Source organism: Syzygium oleosum, unplaced genomic scaffold (assembly GCF_021117445.2).
Source record: "Syzygium oleosum isolate NSW1041296 unplaced genomic scaffold, Sole_v2.1 Sole_v2.05, whole genome shotgun sequence".
NCBI lineage: Eukaryota > Viridiplantae > Streptophyta > Magnoliopsida > Myrtales > Myrtaceae > Syzygium > Syzygium oleosum.
In genome coordinates, this window is record NW_026607489.1 from 12,604,200 (window position 1) to 12,623,568 (window position 19,369).

The 19,369-nt window shown below is 42.6% G+C and overlaps 3 protein-coding genes and 1 non-coding gene across 4 annotated transcripts; 2 read left to right on the forward strand and 2 right to left on the reverse strand.

The window, feature by feature from the left end:
- LOC115678396 (protein IQ-domain 26-like) lies at window positions 1–2,855 on the forward strand. The gene is made up of 3 exons (XM_030601782.2): window positions 1–1,402; window positions 1,680–1,886; window positions 2,020–2,855. The coding sequence occupies exons 1-3, from the start codon at window positions 980–982 to the stop codon at window positions 2,617–2,619; spliced, it is 1,230 nt and encodes a 409-aa protein (XP_030457642.1). The 5' UTR covers window positions 1–979; the 3' UTR covers window positions 2,620–2,855.
- Window positions 2,856–10,532: 7,677 nt separating this feature from the next.
- On the forward strand, window positions 10,533–13,246 carry LOC115678294 (uncharacterized). Its single transcript, XM_030601638.2, has 3 exons — window positions 10,533–10,711; window positions 10,869–12,631; window positions 12,878–13,246. Exons 1-3 carry the CDS (start codon window positions 10,642–10,644, stop codon window positions 13,001–13,003), a joined length of 1,959 nt encoding a protein of 652 aa, XP_030457498.1. The 5' UTR covers window positions 10,533–10,641; the 3' UTR covers window positions 13,004–13,246.
- Window positions 13,247–14,921: 1,675 nt separating this feature from the next.
- On the reverse strand, window positions 14,922–15,063 carry LOC115678521 (small nucleolar RNA snoR135). The gene has a single exon (XR_004005390.1). It is a non-coding gene; the product is annotated as a small nucleolar RNA snoR135 (small nucleolar RNA).
- Window positions 15,064–15,722: 659 nt separating this feature from the next.
- Window positions 15,723–19,137, reverse strand: LOC115678296 (uncharacterized). The gene is made up of 9 exons (XM_030601641.2): window positions 18,751–19,137; window positions 18,570–18,663; window positions 18,304–18,427; window positions 17,878–18,003; window positions 17,718–17,774; window positions 17,123–17,169; window positions 16,865–16,975; window positions 16,170–16,224; window positions 15,723–16,049 (listed from the first exon to the last, which is right to left on the reverse strand). Exons 2-9 carry the CDS (start codon window positions 18,654–18,656, stop codon window positions 16,033–16,035), a joined length of 624 nt encoding a protein of 207 aa, XP_030457501.1. The 5' UTR covers window positions 18,657–18,663; window positions 18,751–19,137; the 3' UTR covers window positions 15,723–16,032.
- Between the last annotated feature and the right edge of the window lie 232 nt (window positions 19,138–19,369).

The window sequence follows — 19,369 nt, forward strand, 5'->3', positions numbered from 1 at the left end:
GGGTTTAAGGTTAGCGAGAGAGAGAGGCAGATAGCTTTTTGTTCATGAAAATTGGAAATTGCCGAAGGAATTGGGAGCGAGTATCTGTGTTGTGGCACGTACACGTTGTTCCAGAAAGAGAGAGAGAGAGAGAGAATATTTCAGAAGTGAGCAAAGTGGCCATCTCTTACCGTGGGTGGCTTAGGCATATATGGCAGCTCAAGCTCGGAGCTTTTTTTGAATTTGAGAAAGCACTTAACTTGGGGTAACTCTCTCTCTCTCTCTCTCTCTATCTGAGGATACAATTATAACGCCTTTTCACACAAAGACCTTTTACTCGCCTTTTCATTCTTTGGCTCTAAACCCTTGTTTGAACACTTTGATCGAGAGCTTAGTGGATTTCCTTTTCTTTTTCTACTTGTGATTTGCTCTTTTGAACGGCTGATAAAAATGTTTCTTTAATGGGTGTTGAGCCCCTGTGTCTTTCTGTGACATCTTTTGTCTTGTAATGCAGTTCTTCACGAGGTTGTGTCAGAATCCTCCCTTTTCAAACAAACAAAAACTATTCCCTCCCTCTTCCTCTCTCTCTCTCTCTCTCTCTCTCTCTCTCTATGTTCTTTACTTTTCAAAATGGAAAAAGAAAACGAAATGATTGTTTGAAGAAGAAATCTTGATTCCCATTTTTTAATGATTTGCTCCACTCTGCTTCGTCTCTCTCTCCTCGCTCACTTCTCCTCTCGCAACTTGTCCAACGTTTCTCAAACTCTCAACCCTGTGCGACCCCAACCGTCTCTCTCTCTATCTCTGTCGACCCTTTGAGTTCTTCTCTTTTCTTGCACCGACCCACATTTCAAAATCGTTCCTTTCCCCACGTTCCCTCCACTTCTCTTCTTCCCTCTGAATTATCTCAAGAACCGTTTCTTCTTCACATGTTGTGATTATCTCGCCTGTTCTTGCTGCTTCGAGCTCGACCCAGTTCGGTTTCTTGCTTGAAGAGAAAATGGGGAGAGCCGCGAGGTGGTTCAAGGGCTTGCTCGGGATGAAGAGAGACAAGGACCAGAGCAACCACAGCACTTCGAGCTCGGTCTCCGGCGACGGCAAGAAGGACAAGAGGAGGTGGAGCATCGGCCGGTCCGCCAGGGATCCCGATAAGGTCCCTGCGGCGGCGGACGCCAGCGTGACTGGCGCCGCCGGAGACGCCGCGTGGCTCAGGTCGTTCATCGCGGAGTCGGAGAAGGAGCAGAACAAGCACGCGATAGCCGTCGCGGCGGCGACCGCGGCGGCGGCCGACGCGGCGGTAGCGGCAGCGCAGGCGGCGGTGGCGGTGGTGAGGCTGACGAGCCAGGGCAGGGGAGCTCTGTTCGGGGGCGGGAGGGAGAAATGGGCCTCCGTCAAGATTCAGACCGTCTTTCGCGGCTACTTGGTAAGCACAAGAATTGCTACCTAGTGGTACGAAATTGACATGACATGAAGATAGTGATTAGTTTAAATTCGTATTGTTTAATCTGACGTGAATTGACAGAAATCTTTGGACTTCTCGTGAGAAATAGTTTATTCATTGTACTTTATCAAGACTTGACTATGTTTGAATAAGTCTTAATCGTTTGAATTTGTGTGCTTCTCTGTTATACGTTCTCGATGTGTTTGATGATTTGTTTCTGAGAGAGTGTGACGTGATGATCTTGCTCTAATTGGTTTAGGCCCGAAAAGCTCTGCGAGCATTGAAGGGACTGGTGAAGTTACAGGCGCTTGTGAGAGGTTATCTGGTGAGGAAGAGAGCCGCTGCAACTTTGCATAGCATGCAAGCTCTCATAAGAGCTCAGGCTAATGTGAGGTCTCAGCGAGCTCGCCGTTCCGTCAACAAAGAGAACCGGTCCCATTTCGAAAACCGCCCTAGAAGATCCATTGTAAGACGCCGGTCTAGTTCTTCAAATTGCTTTAAACAATATCCGTTCTTTGGATTGCTTTCGATTATTTAAGTTAGTGCATTGGCTGTGGATACATCCAGTGGTCGTACTTATGGTGTTTGATGAACTGCAGGAGAGATTTGAGGAACCGAGGAGCGAATTCCACAGCAAGAGGCTATCCGCTTTGTACGAATCTCTGGTAAATCCCTTCGACGAGAGCCCGAAGATCGTCGAGATCGACACGTTCAAGCCGAGGTCTCGGTCACGCCGAATGAACAGCGTGCTGACCGAATATGGAGAAGATTTTGCCTACCATGCTGTCTCGTCCCCACTCCCCTGTACTGGCCCTGCCCCGGCCCGGCTCTCGATCCCCGATTGCCGCCACATGCAAGACTTTGATTGGTGCATCGTTGGGGATGAGTGCAGGTTCTCGACAGCTCAGAGCACGCCCCGGTTAGCCAATTCTCTGGGGTACTTCGTTCCGGCAACCCCCGCGAAGAGCGTGTGCGGGGACCACTTCTTCCGCCCCTATTCCGGTGGATTCCCCAACTATATGTCAAACACGCAGTCATTCAATGCCAAGTTGCGGTCCCATAGCGCCCCGAAGCAGAGGCCTGAGCCGGGGTCTAAGAAGAGGCTCTCGCTAAACGAGATCATGGCGTCGAGAAACAGCATGAGCGGTGTTAGGATGCAGAGGTCTTGCTCTCACCTTCAAGAAGTTCTGAATGGTTGAGATTTGAAAACTTTCTTATGCATTGGCGAAGTTAGGAGTAGTCCGGTTTTTTAAGGTTGTTGAATTGAAACAGAGCTTCTATCTCAGCCTCATGAGTTTGCCACTTGATGTGAGACGAAAGCATAGGATGAGCCAGAGTGCTTGTGTAAATTGTCCTTGACAGAGTTGTTTTCTTGTGTGAAAAATGGCTGCTTACAGGTTGTTTTTTGTAATGAAAAGTGCATGGAAAAGATAAATCTCTTGGCCATATTTATGTTCAAAAGATGATGAATTGCAATTTGTGCTATCCAACACGAGTGCCAAGGGTCATGTAGTCGGTCATACACAGCACAGGGTTGGACCAACTATTGGAGGTTCATGTTTGCCTTTTGTTCAAGCTTTTGCATGGGGATATCTTTCTATTTCAGCCAAACAAAGCAAGTTGAAATCACCACTTTATGAAAGAGGTCACAGCCAAAAGTTCCCCTGTGAATGGATCCCTAATAGTCAATAATCAATGTCCTCCCTTTCTGGTTAAAACTTGAAAAGTCACCAAAAAGGCTTGTCCTTGAACCAAGTTGATGAGCAAAAGTCCTTTGGCTGTTAATAGCCAACCATGTTAAAGCTTCCCTCAATTGTCAACATGGCCATCCATGAGAGAGAGAGAGAGAGAGAGTTTTCAAAAGGACAATGAAAATTTTGTACTTTATTACTTAATACGTCATCTTTTCAATGTTTTCTTCATTCTTATCTTTGTAGGGCAATTATTCTATGCCTTTATTCATTTCGAAAAAACCGATCTAAGCTTTACGAATGCGTAAAATACCAAACTCAACCGAAAGTCGACACTTCATTCGCAATTAGACCGCCAGACACGTCGACATGATCTGGCAAAAACAATCTTGTACCATACATATTAATCGAAAATGTCGTTGCGACAATGACCATAACGGTCAGAACCCGCTCGAGTTTCTCGTTGGATTAAGAGATTTAGGGCATGCGGGTCGGTCTTGTCACCGAATTGCTCACTCGATATGGGTATCTCCGGTGCAATAGCTATTTATACATCGTGACGTTAGGTTTAGGGTCGCTACCGATTCTCATTTTTGAAAATAGGATCCTGAACTAGAGCGCTATGTATTGGAAGAGTTAGATGAGCCTACTTTGAGTTTCAACTGTGGTGGGGAAAAGAAAGAAGGGAAAAAGAGAAGAAAAACAAAACAGAGATCATGCACAGAGAAAGCTCTTGTTTAGCATCAGCTTAAGCATATAGCATAGAGCTGCAGAGGGTCCTTCCTTTGGTGTAGCTTTTGGGCAGGGGGGACAAATGAATGGCCTAGTTTCTCATCAGCAATGATTAGGACTAGGAGGGAGAGGAGAGAGGGGGGATTCGACATGATTGATGGGCACTGGGCACGTCGTGGCAGTAGCCTTTTTCACGCCCCTCACGTGCTTCCTGGATAAGGAAACAGGAAAGAGACAAAGAAAGGGGGGGACGTCATTATTAAGGGGCAGTTTCGGTATTTGCGCTGCCTCCTTTTGTGTTTCCTTTTTTTTTTTCTCTGACTAATTATTGTTTGGATATTTATTTTTAACTTAGCCCCATGCCTCGTCGAGTGCACATTTGCTGCAGCGAAGTAGATAAGGTTGCCCCCTGCCCCCTTGGTGCTGTCATCGACAGCATTGTGGAATCCCGTGATTGCCCTCTTGGCTAATGACAGTTTACCCTGGTAATTCGGATTAGCTTTCTCTCTAATTAGGAAAAATTAGACCCTCTTTTTTGGCCTAATTCTCTAAAAAAAACCCCAACTTTAGGTCAAATTACAAATCTGTCATGAAATTTTTTTTGTCTTAGAAAAAACCCAAAACTTTAGGTCCAGTCCCGAATCTGCCCCGAACTTTTTTTTATCTCAAAAAAAACCTCAAACTTTAAATTTAGTCCCAAATCTGCCCCGAATTTTGTTTTGTATAAAAAATCACCAAAATTCAATTTATTTTCAAAAATATACCCCGATGATTCAATCCAAACTTGACGTGGCACTTCCACGTCGATAACAAATCTATATCAATAAAGTAATAGGGCTTTTTTAAAATAGAGAAAAGTTCGGAGCAAATTTGGACTGAACATAAAAATTAATTTTTTTTAATTCACGAAAAACGATTACAAGACTTGTGGCAGGTATGTTATTCCACGTACAAACAGCTCTTCAAGCCTTTATAAAAGGGACCGACTTTTAGCCACCAAGCCCCTCTTCAAATTTTGATTAGAACCTAAGAACTGCTTTATAGTAACAAAATTCTGATACACAGATTTCATATTATGGCAAGTGCGGAGCATATTACCAGGACTAATCAGCACACATATGTTTGTATTCCAGGCAGTAAGGTAGAGGCAAAGATTTAGGGATTCATAATGCATTCAGGTTTTATTTCTTAAGGCTTTTCTGCATATAGATCTTTTCTCTAAACTTTACAAACATTGCCTTATATAAGCACAAGAGTAGACAAACAGCTAATTATTGGTGAAGTTCCGGAAGTCATCAATAATTTGACACTCTCTGACCGACCACAATTTAACTGACAGATGACAACAAAAACTTTTACAACTGACATACTCATAATAGACTCTTGGACGACAGTTTTTCTTTTTGTTTGCACATTTTCTTCTTACTACAGTGTTGCTACAGTGTTGAACAGTGATGAATAGTACATTGCTATAGTAACTTCCCGACAACGAGCCATTTTCTTCAACCGCGCTTGGTACGTCTTCAAAGGTCATATTTACGAATCGGTTCTTCGGTATTATCGTCATCAAAGCTGTCCGAACTACCTCTGTCCTTTTGTCTCCTGTATTCTCTAATGATTCTTTCCACTTCTACGATATCTAGGCCCAAGTCTTCATGAAGTTCTAAAGACTTTTGTCTTTTTTGTAGAGACTCATAGGAAGTACCTGGAACGTCTGCAGAACTTAAGGTGATATCAGCTGGACATAATGGCATAGTTGGCTTGGGAAAGTTTTCTAATTGTAATGACGGACTGTTTTTGTCAAGATTTAGACTGAGTACAAGTTGTAACTCACTGTAATCATACGAGTCTTGCGATAATGGACCTCCCCATGGATCATGTGATTGAGGGGCGTGAGACGAGGATGAGGCCTCTTGGGATGAGAATGAGGCAGCAACATCGATATTAGCTTACATATTTATGCCATAATATTGTCCCAACACTATGCCAATCACTGTCTGATACTTGTGATCAGCTGGATGATCCCAAGACACGTTGCTAGAACTAGTTGGCCATATCTCTGGTGGTATCACTTGGTTGTATTGGTATAGAAGTCTCTGGAGCTCTTTATATTCTTGGGGAAGTGCCAAATTTTTGCTCGGAAGAGTTTTGAAGAATTTCTTTGGAATCGGCTGAGGCTTGTATGTAGTTACTCCTACATCACCTGAAATTTTACTCACATCTCCATTTAAACGAATAAAAAACCATGGCTTGTGAAACGGGACTATTGTATGCAATTTCGGATTGGGTCAACAGGCTCTAAGTTGTTCTTGAAACATGCATTTTCAAGCTTCCGGTGATTTGAACCAATTAAGAATATCACCTAAATGTTTAAACTTCTTTTCACCTGAGAGAATTCTGCCAATAATAAAAATAATTATGGTTGTTGGAAAATTCAATGGCTATGGTATAGAGATTGAACAAATACCAATGAAACCACTTGAATTCTTCTGGGAACTCGTCTTCAAGATTGAGAGAGATAGGATGGATGAAAGGATAATATGGATACAGTCCACTGGGTCTGAGACTTAATCCTCCGTACCTACTGAAATCAGTATCTGATATTTCCACATTAGTGATGGTAGATTTTAAAAAATGGTGTTGTATTGGATGTATGTAGGAATTTCCGGCGGGTATTGCTTGTTGGGCCAAGAAGATTTCATTTTGGTGGGTTTAAATCCCCCGAATGGATTTTGAGACACATACATGTTTATGAATGTGATTGGTGCAGCAAATTCTTTTGGTCGTGACAAGAAATCAGCAAGCACGTTCTTCTTTCCTGCTATGTGCTTGGTTTCAAATGAATACTTTGAAAACCATTATGCCCATATGAAGAGTTGAGGATGAGAAATTTGCTTTTATTTGAACCTTAGCATTTGGGAGAAAGAGGATATATCTAATTGAACTAGAAAATCATGTCCAAGAAGAGGAAATTCAAACTTCTTAATGTCATACCTTACTGCCAAGATTTCGTTGAAAGTAGAATGATAATGCATCTCACTTTGCGTAAATCTTCCACTTTTGTGTCAACAGATTTTACGCTTTCCATAATTTCTTCGAAAAGAATAGTAGCTCAAGACTCATCACTAGCATCTATCTGTAAAATTCTCTGTTTAGTAGAAGGGATTTGTCGAGGAGGAAAATATTGCAAAACTTCTTAGAGACGTTTGACTGATTTAGTCTACTGAGGTCCCCATGAAGAGGCATTCTTTTTTAGCATCTGCTGCAGTGGACTTACCAATTTGGTGATTTTGGGAACGAAGTCTCTAAGATAATTGACTATCCCAAGAAACTGTTAAATCTGTTTGAGAGAAAGATTCTCATCAGAAATTTTCTGCAATTCTTCAGCAATATGGGGGCCAGGATAATATGACCCATCCTTAAGATGCATTCCTAAAAATTCAATTTCTCTCTGGGCAATAATCATCTTTTTCTGGGATAGCATGATGTCATATTTCTGGACCAATTCAGCAAACTGGCCTAGCAGTTTATAATGAGAATCCTCATTAGGACTGTAAAGGAGGATATCATTAATGTAAATTAGAGCATTAGCCAAAATAGGCTGGAAGATTTTGCATATAGCCTTTTGGAACAATGAATGAGCAGTTTTAAGACCAAAGGAGAGCACTGTCCACTGAAAATGTCGGTTGGGGATGCAAAATCCAATTTTGTGCCTATCATCTGGATGAATTCCCAATTGCCATAATCTAGCTTTAAGGTCAAATTTGGAATAAACCTTGACTTGGGTTAGACTGGAAAATAACGAGTTCCAATAGGGTAATGGAAACTTATCATCCTGGAGAAATTGATTGAGTGGCTGGTAATTATGACCAACCTCATTTGGGATGGATTTGTTATTGTCCCTAATTTTCATATCCTATAATGGTTTTATTTTAGAGGATTTCAACAATTTTTATTTGGTTTGATTTGTTATCGAAGTGGAAATACAACGTCGGTCTACACCTATTGCCCCATTACTTTGCTGATGCGGATTTGTTATGACGTGGAAGTGCCACGTCAAGTTGGGACTAGATTACGAGGGTATATTTTTTAAAATAAATTCAAATTTGCTGATTTTTTTTACATAAAACAAAATTCGGGACAAATTTAGGACTGAACATAAAGTTTGAGATTTTTTCTGAGACAATAAAAAGTTCGGAGCATATTTGAGATTGGACCTAAAGTTTAAGGTTTTTTCCTAAACAAAAAAAAATTTATGATAGATTTTGGACTTGATCTACAAATTTGAGGTTTTTTTGGGGAATTCACCCCTGTTTTTTAATAACATGGGACCAGTTTTAAAAGCAGACTTGCGGTTCACTCTTCTCTTGCCTGCGAAACGCCAGTCACTTCGTCCAATTGGTACCATCGAACATGTCGTAAACGCTGGAAACATAGTACAATAAAATATGGCAGGACTTTTGGTTTGGCTCCTTTGATGTAACGTGTGGGACTTGTAGTATCAGCCCATCATTTGCATTAACTTGTACTTCCTAAAACTTGTAATATTGATGCATCGTTCTTCCAAATTTCATGGCTTTTACTCTACTTTTGTTCCACACGAAACATCTACATGTATATAAACATTGACATGTTTAATCACGTATGCTTTTCAGTAGTTTTCTAAATCACAAAATAGAAATGAAATCTATCTAATCCCTTTCGCTCTTTGGTAGGGATCATGAGCACCATTTAATTGTACGCTGAGAAATATCTACTCTACCAAGTCTAGAGTTAGGATGTAAACATAGAACTCGAAATAAAAGAAGAAAAAAAATCAACGTCGAGTTTCACGCAAATGCACCATTCCTTCCATGAATTCAAATATCGCCGGAATAAAGGAAACGAGAAAAGGAAGGGAGGAATGTTACGCCGACTAGGACCACTCTACAATGCGAGACTTTAGAGATTCGATCACGCGAACGGCGGGGCGATGATGCTAATTTCCCACACACAACCCCCTTCCCCCCCCCCCCCGTCATTTTCAATTCCGAAAGGAAAGTCGAAGTTTGCGAGAAATTTCCCTAGGTAACGTCGTCACATTTTCTCGGAGTTAAAAAAACAGGAAGAAAGAGACGTTAGGGGATCGATTAAACAAATGCTTCCCCTAGAAGGCCAAAGTATGTCCCTTCAGATTCAAACACCGACAGCCCAATTTCTTATTCAAATCCGTCCATGATCATCTGCTTTGCTTCTCTCTAGGGGGAAAGCTCTTCCCACGAAGAAGGTAGTGGAGTCAATTCTGCTTGGTCGAGCGGCCAACGCTGGCGTCATCCTCGCTCGTTTTTTCAAATTTCGACGAGCTCCCCCCAGCTCGAATAAAGTACACTTCTTCTGCGCTGCGCCAGTAAGGAATCTGGATTTGATGCCAGGGAGAGAGAGAGAGAGAGAGAGAGAGAGAGAGAGAACCAGGCTTGTGTTTCTTGGGCTCATCAGCAGTTCGGTCCCCTTTCGGATCTTGAACGAATCAAAGGGGGGGATGTGTTTCTTCTTGTTCTTCTTGGTCGATCCGAACAGGAAAGTACCATGAAATGGGTCGAGGTCAAATTTCGCATTCAATGCAAGAACCCCAAGATCTATGGTTCCTAGTGGACACAGAAGCAGCTAAAAAGCTCCCACCTTGACCGTCTAGGAACCCGGGGTTTTTCCTAGGGTGGAGAAGAGCATCGTAAACCTCGGAGATTGATTAAGGAGATGAATAGGCTAATCAAAGCTTAATTGGGTCGGTTTGGTTTTTTGCTTTTTCATCATGTGGTTGCCACTACTATTATATCAGAAGGCCACAAAGGCCCTTTGTGCCTTTTGTCTGTAATGCTGATGTTGTTTCTCCTTGTCAGGCTCGTGGTTAGAGGCCCGAGCTCTTCGATCTGTTTAAGCTCGGGGGGAAGGGGGACCATTCTAAGGAGATTGTCATTAATTTCATACACAGCTTATGTAAACTATGGTTTCTACCATACCGATCAGAGCTTATTCGAACTATAGTCGAGATTAAGGCGCGTGCGCCGATTCATCTTCTCATAATTTAAGCATGGCTTCTTCTTAATCAATATTCGCTTCCCTTGGTCATTCGGTTCCGCCTCGGTCGATGTTCTTGGATATGGGGTTTAGCTTCCGAGGAAAGGAGAGGGACCTTGGTTCCCGATCTTTAAGGAGGTCAGGTTACTAAACTCTTTATAGCTAACTTCAAGGGATTTGGCGCCTAGGTGTAGATCAGGATTAGGCGCGGGGGCATGGTGTCCATAGATCGCAAGTCCTCATGCTACCAAGTGCCCGATTGCCCCGGGCCACCCGCTCGTGCTCCGACCGGCTCCTTAAGAGGCCACCGTCGTGGCCCGCGAGGTCGGTCGGATAGTTCGCGGGCCGAAACGTTGGTTAATAACCTCATCGCCGGGTCATGGGGATTGAATCGTCGCTGGAAAAAAAATGGGCTCGCGAGCGAAGAAAATATCCGGATCTGGGCCAACTCGGCCCACACTCTTTGGGCCTCCGGGACGAGGCCCAATTTAACCCGAGGCCCCGCTCTTACTAGCCGTTACAGACGGAAGTGGTCGGTCTGGACAGCTCAACGGTCAAAAAATGGAGGGGGGCTCCCTTTCGAATTCAAAAGGAGGTCTGCAAATATATAAGGCGGTACCGCCCCGCTCCCCAACGGTCGAATTTATCCATCATCTTCATCCGTCCCCGCAATCTCCCTCCAAAAAAGAAAAAGTCAATCAAGAAAACTGAAGAACCTGAAAGCTTCACCGAAAATTCGCCGGCATGGATGTTACCGGGAGCTCCTCTTCTTCTCCCGCCAAAAGATCTCCCGGCGCGAAGCCCTCCGTATCCGGTATGTCTCTCTCTCTCTCTCTCTCCCTCCCTCCCTCTCTCTCTTTCCGGAATGCTTCATTGTTGTCCGTGCGCATGAATATTTATCGGCCACCAAACAGAGGAGCTTTCATCGGTTTGTTGCTCAACGAGCTGAATCTTGTGTGTGAATGGCGCAGATGAGAACGATCACAGTCTTCATTTTCGGCAACTGGGGTTCTGTAACATGAAGAAGCCGTCGCCGAAGAAGAATCTGCCTACTGTTGGAGCTTCAAAGGTTATTCCTCCAAAGAACAAGGTCTTAGCAGAAAGAAACGGATCCGACCACCCCATCGGAAACATCCCCGTTTCCTATTCGGAGCCCGTCAAAGCGAGCCCCAGCACCAGCAGTTCCAAGATATCCCCGTCCTCGTCGGCCTGTAGGTTCGGCAAGGAATGTTCGCTTCCTTATGAACCGTACACGAATTACCTATCTCCGCGGCCCCAGTTCCTCCGGTACAAGCCAGATAGGCAGCGAGAGATGGGGCTTCGCCTGGAGAAAGAGGCGGGAAAAGGAAAGGAGGGATCGAGCTCAGGCGAGAGTTGTAACGAGTCAGGAAACGTCAATAGAGAGGGAGCTGGTTCGGTTAGCTCCTGTGATGTTCTGAAGCTAGATGGGGAAGAAGATCCTGGGGATAGCGATGATGAAGTTGAAGAGGAGGAGGAAGAAGAAGAGCAGAGAAGCTCAATTTGCCAAGAGCTACTCAAGACCTTGCTTTTGCTTGTAGTGCTGGTATTTCCAGCCTCATCATATATGTCTGACATGAACTTGGCTCCATCAATGTCACGCGAAGTTGGGGTCAGTGAAGATGGGTACTGGAGCATCAAGAATTTTACATATGAAGAAGCTGCTTTATATGGGAGAGCTCTTGGGCTTGGATGTGGCTCAAACCTCATGAATCAGGCACGTGAACCCGAAAATGATGTCGGTTTTCTGTTGAAGAATGCGGACAGTATTGATGAGCTTGAAGAGCAAGAGGAAGTGGTTGAATTCGTGTTAGGAGCTACTAAAAATACTAATGACGACGGAAGTGAGCAGGGATTGGCCGTGATCGATGTGGGGGATGAAATGGAGCTAAATTTGGAGGAAAGTTATCATATTGATCAGGGAATTGCTAAACCAGATGAGGTTTGCGATCAACTAACTATTGGTTTTGAGTTGCACCAGAGCGAAGATGCAGAGAACTTGGACTGTGATATTCCTAATGCCTTGGATATGGAAGCCAAGCCGCCATTGGAATCAGAAATTCGGACATTGGTGCAAAGAGAAGTCGAGAAAGAATGGGGAAAAGTTGATGAGGAAAGTGGAGTAAATTTCCCCATCAAAAAGCCTGAAGCAGAATTGAACAATGAAGTGCTTATGTTTCGCATTGGAACTGAGTCAAGTTATAATGCTATTATTGGTTTATTAACTGTGTCATTGGCGATTTCCGCAGCTTTCCTCTTTGGCCTGTTCTTGAAAGGCAAAAAGAATCCGGCCAATCCTGTTGTTTCTTCTCCTTTGAAGAAGCAACTGTGTCCTGAACCTGTGGCTGAAGAAAAGCATGAGCCGCAATTCCAGATGAAAGAACATAACTGCACCGAGCCACTTGTTCCAAATTCAATTACAGATCCATCTCCAGTTCGTGCACTTGAGGAAGCCAGCACACAGTCTAACCAAAGTCAAGCACCGAAGATCGAGCTGCTCGGAGAATTCGTGGTCGGAGAGCTAAGCAGCTCGTACAGGAGAAGAGAAATGAAAAGCAAGATGATTGGCAAAGTTGAAGAGAGCACAAATTCTGTGTCCACGGATAAGTCAGGGATCAAGGTCAATGTGACACGGCCGGCTTTCTCGGAATTGTCTTCGATGAACTCCCCTTCGCATGAAAGCTTCACTGCTGACAGGAACATTAAGAAGCCACAGGTTAGTGCTAATTCTAGAGGGAATTGCTCAACTCTGTATCGGTCAATTGCAGTTCAATTCATTTTATTCACTTTACTGAATCTTTTTATATGCTCTGAATCGAGAAACTTTATCAGAAAGAGATATTGAATATTGAATCCACGGGAATATTAGATACCTGACAAATGAAAGGAAATTATAGTCTGTTCAGAACACCAAAAATTGAATATCTTTAATTAATTAACACGAATGCTTTCAATGCTGAAGCAGGAGGATGGAGCAGGAGAATTGAGGACGGCTGTTGTGACGCCTGGCAGGCGATCTAGCCGGATTCAAAACACTCCAGTGAGGCGATCTAGCCGGATTCGGAATCTAGGGATTCAATCTCCATAAAGCACATTGCTCTCGAATCAGACTAGAACAGCAACCTCTGTTGCTTCATTTTGCGAGACCCCATCCCAAGAGAACTACTCGGGAGATCAAAAGCTTGACAGCTTCAGCATTCTTTGTTGTTCTTAGAACTTTCATTTAGCTTTGTATGGTTAGGCAATTTTCAAGACATTGTGTCCAGTAATGTGTATCCGCGCTGCTTGTTCTGCTCTGCAAATTAACCAAGACTTCAATGCCTTAGTCAAATCATGTTGTGTAGGTTTGAGGGAGCAAACTGGATGCCGCAGACTCAGCACAAATCAACACATACAAACATAAATGGGGTCCTACTTACTGCTCTATTTATTAGCCTCTACGCAACTGATGGACAGCCTCATTTGAGCTGTGTCCTGTAAATATCTAATTACAGAGCCAGTTACATTGCACGTCCAAGATTTCAATCCTTTGTCCAAACTTTTACAACTCGAAAGCCCTGAACTTTTTAAACCTCCTTTCTTACCTAATGACTAACTTTTCTCGACACAGCATCCTTGATGCTTGATTTTGGGAGACCCCATCCCACGAGAACTACTCGGGAGATCTCAAAAGCTCGACAGCTTCAGCATTCTTTGTTGTTCTTAGATATTTTATTTAGCGCATTGTATGGTTAAGCCATTTTCAAGACATTGTGTCCAGTAATGTGTATCCGTGCTGCTTGTTCTGCTCTGCAAATTAACCAAAACTTCGATGCCTTAGTCAAATCATGTTGTCAAGGTTTGAGGGAGCAAAGTGGATTCTTACTGCTCTATTCATTAGCCTCTATGCAACTGATGCACAACTTCATTTGAGCTGAGTCTTATAAATATCTGATTACAAGGCCAGATTGCACGTCCAAAATTTCAATCCTTTGTCCAAACTCTGCTGGGTTATATCTCTCTTTTACAACTCTAAAGCCCTGAACTTTTTAAACCCCCTTTCTTACCTTTCAATTGTGAGAATTCAATTTCGAGAATGACTAACTTCTCTCGACACTGATTACAGCTCTCAATTCCTAAATCTTTAATTTCTTAATTGTAATCGTCTAGCTTAGTACTTTCTAATTTTCAGTTTAAACATATGGACAACCTTTTTTTTGCACATTTCACTGATCTCCGCTCATAAAGCAACACTGCTCTCGAATCAGACTGGAACAGCAACCTCTGTCGCTTCACTTTGCGAGACCCCATCCAACGGGAGATCAAAAAAGCTCGACAGCTTCAGCATTCTTCGTTGTTCTTTTTACTTTCATTTAGCTTTAGGCCATTTTCAAGACATTGTGTCCAGTAACATGTATCCGTGCTACTTGTTCTGCTCTGCAAATTAACCAAGACTTCAATGCCTTGGTCAAATCGTGTTGTCAAGTTTTGAGGGAGCAAAGTGGGTTCTGCAAACTTCAGCACAGATCAGTTCAGAACCGTTTTCTCTTCAGCTGTTGCTCTGAAACCAGTGATACATACAAACGTAATGGGTTCATACTTACTGCTCTGTTTATTTTAGCCTCTACGCAACTGATGCACCACCTCAAGAAAGATTGCACGTCCAAAATTTCAATCCTTTGTCTGAACTTTGACGACTCGAAAGCCCTGAACTTTTTAGATCTCCTTCCTTACCTTTCAATTGCAAGAATGACCAAAAACAAAAACCCTCTTAATTGATTACAGCTCGACATATGTCAAACATATGTTGTAATCGTCCAGTTTAGTATTTTCAAGTTGTCAGTTCAATCATACGTCAAACCTTTATTGCACATTTCACTGATCGAAATGTTAAAAGATCAATTTTTCCGATCGAAGTGTTGGAGAAAAGATCGACCCACTTCCATTCCTGACCCAGCCGTCCGAAAAAAAAATGACAAAACTTTTAAGACGTTTCAAGCAAAAGCACGACAGAAGAGGGAGAGAAGGAATGTGGGGAAGATGATTGTTGAAGAGCTCAATGGGTTTTGAACTACAACTGCCCACCTTCCCCTTGTCGATTTCGCAGAGATCACCTTTCGGCGAGAGGCGCACCTTCGTCGCGCCACGCCGATACACAATCTCTGCTAAAATTATCCAGCACCACAAAGAGTAAAAAGACCCAAAATCTTTCACGAAAACAACAATCGAATCGCAGTCCTCAAACAACTAGCAATACTCATTACAATCCACGCGAGACGCAGAAAGAGAAAGAGAACAGAAGGAGGGCGGGAGGGAGGGATTTGCTCTCGGATAGGGCACGGCGACGGCCAATTTAAGGGGAGGGAGGAAGGAGCATTTAGGGTTTCGGTGGCGGCTGAAGATGAAGAAGAAGTTGGGCGTTGCCGCGTCGGGAAAGACAACAACAGTGTTTATCGAAAGCCCTAGATTTTGGGCTGGGCCACTGGAAAAGGCCCATATATAAGTCATCGACACGGCCCATGAGACATATACCCGATTTCTTCCTTGTTTTATTTTCTTTAGCTGGAATTTTTCTTTTTTTTTTGAGCATGTGTAGATAGTACAGGTACGTTTATGCATGTATTTATGTACGTAAGCACATTGCACGACATGGAAGAAATTGAACCGCCGTAAAGGTCCATGAACTCGGAGAATCAGTTGGTGGGGGGGGTACGAGGGAGATGTCGCGAGCGCGGCGGAAAAGCGGATGCAGAACAAGAAATTTAAGAGCCCGACAAAGCAAACAGACAATTAACGTGATTCGAGAATGTGGATTGTGGTCATGGCAATGGCGACAAGAACATTTGATGAACTCTGCCACAAACGAGCTTGAACCATGTCCTCCAAGGCTTGGAACATGAAGATGCAAAACTCCATGCAAGGAATATCAAAATCTAAGAGAGAAAACGTCGAGAAACAAGAATCGCATAATCGATGCTGCTGGCTGACTTGCTGCTGCGACATTGTATATACAGGCCATGTTCTTCTTGTTTCCCAAAAAGGACGTGCAAATGCCGAGTCAGGATTTCTTGATCTTGAAAGTGCATATTAGTATAATCGAGAAGGGCGGGCCGAAACTCATTCTTGAAAGAATAACAACTAAAAAATGCCTTCATCTGCCACGAAAGAAAAGTCAGAAAATCAGACACGGTAAACAGGATTTCCAGTTTAACACATCTCAAAGAGTGTATTCCACAAAATAGCGATCATCCATCCTGTGATAGCAAGATACTCACCGTCGTTGTCATCTCCCATGTTGAAATCGTCTTCATCATCATCAAAGTCTACATTCTGCAACATCAGATGACATCTATTACTGGCAAAGTTGTTTAATACAAGAAACATTCCATGCTCTCCTTCGTACTTCATCCGTTTTCTCTTACCAAGCAAAGAAACATAGAAACAAACTAAAGGAATCTAACAAATCACAGAAAGAGTTCATATAGTGAAATTACAAGTCTATTTACTAGCCACTGCATGCTTTGCCGTTTACTCGTATCTAAATGCCTCTCTACATGCTCTCACCTAGAGGCCGGTTGTCTACCAAACCAACCAGCATGTTATGGGAGAAATCTATAATTTAAGAGTTTGCCCATCCAAACAAGTCTACGTTGATAGAATCTATTAGCCAATATTTTCTTCTATCTGGCAAGCAACGCCTGTTGCAAATATGAACGGACCACTTCCTCACTGTGAAAGGAAAATAAGCATGAACATTAAATCTGTGGGGTTCATCTCCAGAGTTTTGTTTGTAGTATTCAGGACCTTTTGTGATAAAAACGAACATTCCAGGGGATTTATTTCTTGATCAATGAGCAGAAGCAGATGTATTCATGGATTGCAGTGTAATTGCTAAGTCATACGAAATCAATACTTGCTAATATATTCACGTTCGACCAAAAAAATATATTCACGTTAATTCTGAACGAACCTGGTTGTAATCACCATCATCACTAAATTCTTCATCAGCCTCCTCCACTCCATCATCTTGCTCTTCTTCTTCACCTTCTTTCTTTTCCTTTTCACCTTTGTCTTCTTGGCCCTATAAACAGGGACAAACTATCAAGTTAGGCATCCAGATAGGAAGCAAAAGGCTCAGAAAAGGCCTTGAATGTTAAAATTGTATGTGTTTGAAGAAGACAAAGAAAAGGGGTAAACAGGGGGATCCATGCATAGTAAAAGTTTTTACCTGATACTTCTGTTCAAGCTTCTCAAAGAGATCGAGCTTCTGCATGTCTGCAAAAGGACATTCATATTTCATCAGAATCGGTTCTAATGGACCTAATTTGGGAAGGGTGGAGACTTTACTAGCAAAAAGTAATCGTATATTGCCAAAAAACAGATGTCATTCACCATGAGACTAGGAGCTCTCAGTAAAGAAAGACAATTTTAGTATGAGCACTAAGAAGTTTGAGCTGTTTTGCTGATACAAGAAATAAACCATTCAAATGCCATTCATCCTTAAATATTATGCACATCCATACACAGACATATAGATCCATCTGCTCACCGCATTCTAGGCTGCACAAATTTTGCAGAATCTCAGAAATTTGTAGTTTTATTGGCCCCAAACACAATTCATGAGATTTTACGAAAAACTATCATAAATTACATTTAAGTGACTAGTAGTGACTAGAGAGAAACCATCACCAAGGCAAATTTTTTCTGTTTGGTCAAAATCATCAAGGCAAATTGCGGGGCAAACATTTGAAGCAATTTTCTCAGGAAACGGAAAACTCAGAATTGACAAGATCATAATCAAGGAAGTCATTTTATTATCAAACCTGACTCTGGGTTCCACTGCACCCTTTTCCTCTTTCTCCTCCGCTCCTCTCTAGAATCTACTTATGGCATAACAAACAAAAGTTAAAACGTATTGACAAAACCAAATGAAGCAAGCAAAGTTAGACACTGTCTGGAAGAACAATGTTTCAGATTGCAAACCTGCTACAAGTTCTCTGGGGAAATTAGAAGCATTAGCCTCTAGGAATTGCATGAAAGAATCACGTGTCGGCTTGGCCTTCATCTTTTCCCGGTCAGAGAACCTCTCTATATCAATGCTTTGGCTCGCTAAAAGCACACACATACAACGTGATAGACTTAGTAGAGCCGCTAGAATTTTAATTCAAGGGGCATCAAATTATGCAAATAACCGACTTAAAATGATAAAACAGTAGGTGCAGCTGAATTATACTTGAAGTAAAACCAGTCAACAAGCGAACACTAGATACATGTAAAACAACCAACTTCCTTTAAGGAATGAGTGCCACCATGACTCAAAGCCAAATTAATGTGAAAGATATATGCCTTGCTCACTCTCCCTCATCAAACAAATCTAAAAGCAAGCAACTCTGGAGAGAAAATGCTCACTGCTTGAAATGGTCTCTTCGAGGTAATAAGGAGACGATTTCCAGTAATTTTGCAACCTTGAACTCCAAACTACAAGTGCCCTTTCCTCCTTAGACACATCTCGCACTGGTGGTAACTCGACATCCTGCAATTACACCCAAAAAAACTTCACCATATAAATTATAAACAGCACTCTTATCCATCAAAGGAAACTTCAACTGATGCAAGACAAAGGGGAAGGGCAATCCCAGCTTAAAAAAAGAAAAGAAAAAGAAGACATAACTCACTGGGAAAAGAACAAATGGCTCTTGCTTGGCAAAGGAGGTTCTACCACCACCACCAAATCTCCCTCGGCCGCGACCTCTAGAAGCCATGGATACCCTGAGAAAAAGACATTGAGATGCTTATGACCATAAGACGCGTGAACCAAGCGAAGAATTCGTTCTGATCAGCTGCATGAAGAAGTACGTGAAAACCGCTCCCGCGACCACTCAAAATTCCGGTCGAAAAGCTTGGAATTCGATAGCTAATCGCTTCGGCTCCGTCCAGTGCCGGAACAAATTCCACGCGCGAATCCAAAGCATCAACAAAGCGCTGTCAGAGGCATTTCATCGAACACCTGCCGTGACAAAACTGTCCTCCGATCAGGATCAATCCCATCCAAAGGAGAAAGAGGACGCTGCTACTACTAATCACAACGCACGACGAATCACGTTGTGGGTGGGGTAATATGTTGAGCGTATGTCGTGTGCGCGTGTGGAGAAACTACTGGGTGAGATTGTCTGCGAGAGAACAGAGCAATGGCGTCTGAGCGGCGGGTGACAAGAGAAGAGGGAGAGAGATACGGTATTTTTTATTTTTGTTGGGACCGAACACGGTTTTTTTTTTTTTACTGCTTATGGATTTTTTCATGTCTTTTTGGGTATAAAAAAGGCCAAAGCCAATTTTTTTTTCATGTCTTTTTTTTTTTTCGTGTCTTTACTTAACCAAATTATTGATTTTCTATGTACATATACCACAGCAATCCCTCACACACCACAGCACGATACACTTGACACATCAAAGTAAATACACATTTATATTAGTC

Excerpts from the sequence above, each read along its gene's own strand:
- LOC115678396 (XM_030601782.2), top strand. The coding sequence starts at position 980 with ATGGGGAGAGCCGCGAGGTGGTTCAAGGGCTTGCTCGGGATGAAGAGA. Across the intron at positions 1,403-1,679 it reads CCGTCTTTCGCGGCTACTTG|GCCCGAAAAGCTCTGCGAGC; the intron begins GTAAGCACAAGA and ends TAATTGGTTTAG. Across the intron at positions 1,887-2,019 it reads ACCGCCCTAGAAGATCCATT|GAGAGATTTGAGGAACCGAG; the intron begins GTAAGACGCCGG and ends GATGAACTGCAG.
- LOC115678294 (XM_030601638.2), top strand. The coding sequence starts at position 10,642 with ATGGATGTTACCGGGAGCTCCTCTTCTTCTCCCGCCAAAAGATCTCCC. Across the intron at positions 10,712-10,868 it reads CGCGAAGCCCTCCGTATCCG|ATGAGAACGATCACAGTCTT; the intron begins GTATGTCTCTCT and ends TGAATGGCGCAG. Across the intron at positions 12,632-12,877 it reads GGAACATTAAGAAGCCACAG|CAGGAGGATGGAGCAGGAGA; the intron begins GTTAGTGCTAAT and ends TCAATGCTGAAG.
- LOC115678296 (XM_030601641.2), bottom strand. The coding sequence starts at position 18,656 with ATGGCTTCTAGAGGTCGCGGCCGAGGGAGATTTGGTGGTGGTGGTAGA. Across the intron at positions 18,428-18,569 it reads AGCCATTTGTTCTTTTCCCA|GATGTCGAGTTACCACCAGT; the intron begins GTGAGTTATGTC and ends GTGTAATTGCAG. Across the intron at positions 18,004-18,303 it reads CGAAGAGACCATTTCAAGCA|CGAGCCAAAGCATTGATATA; the intron begins GTGAGCATTTTC and ends GTGTGCTTTTAG.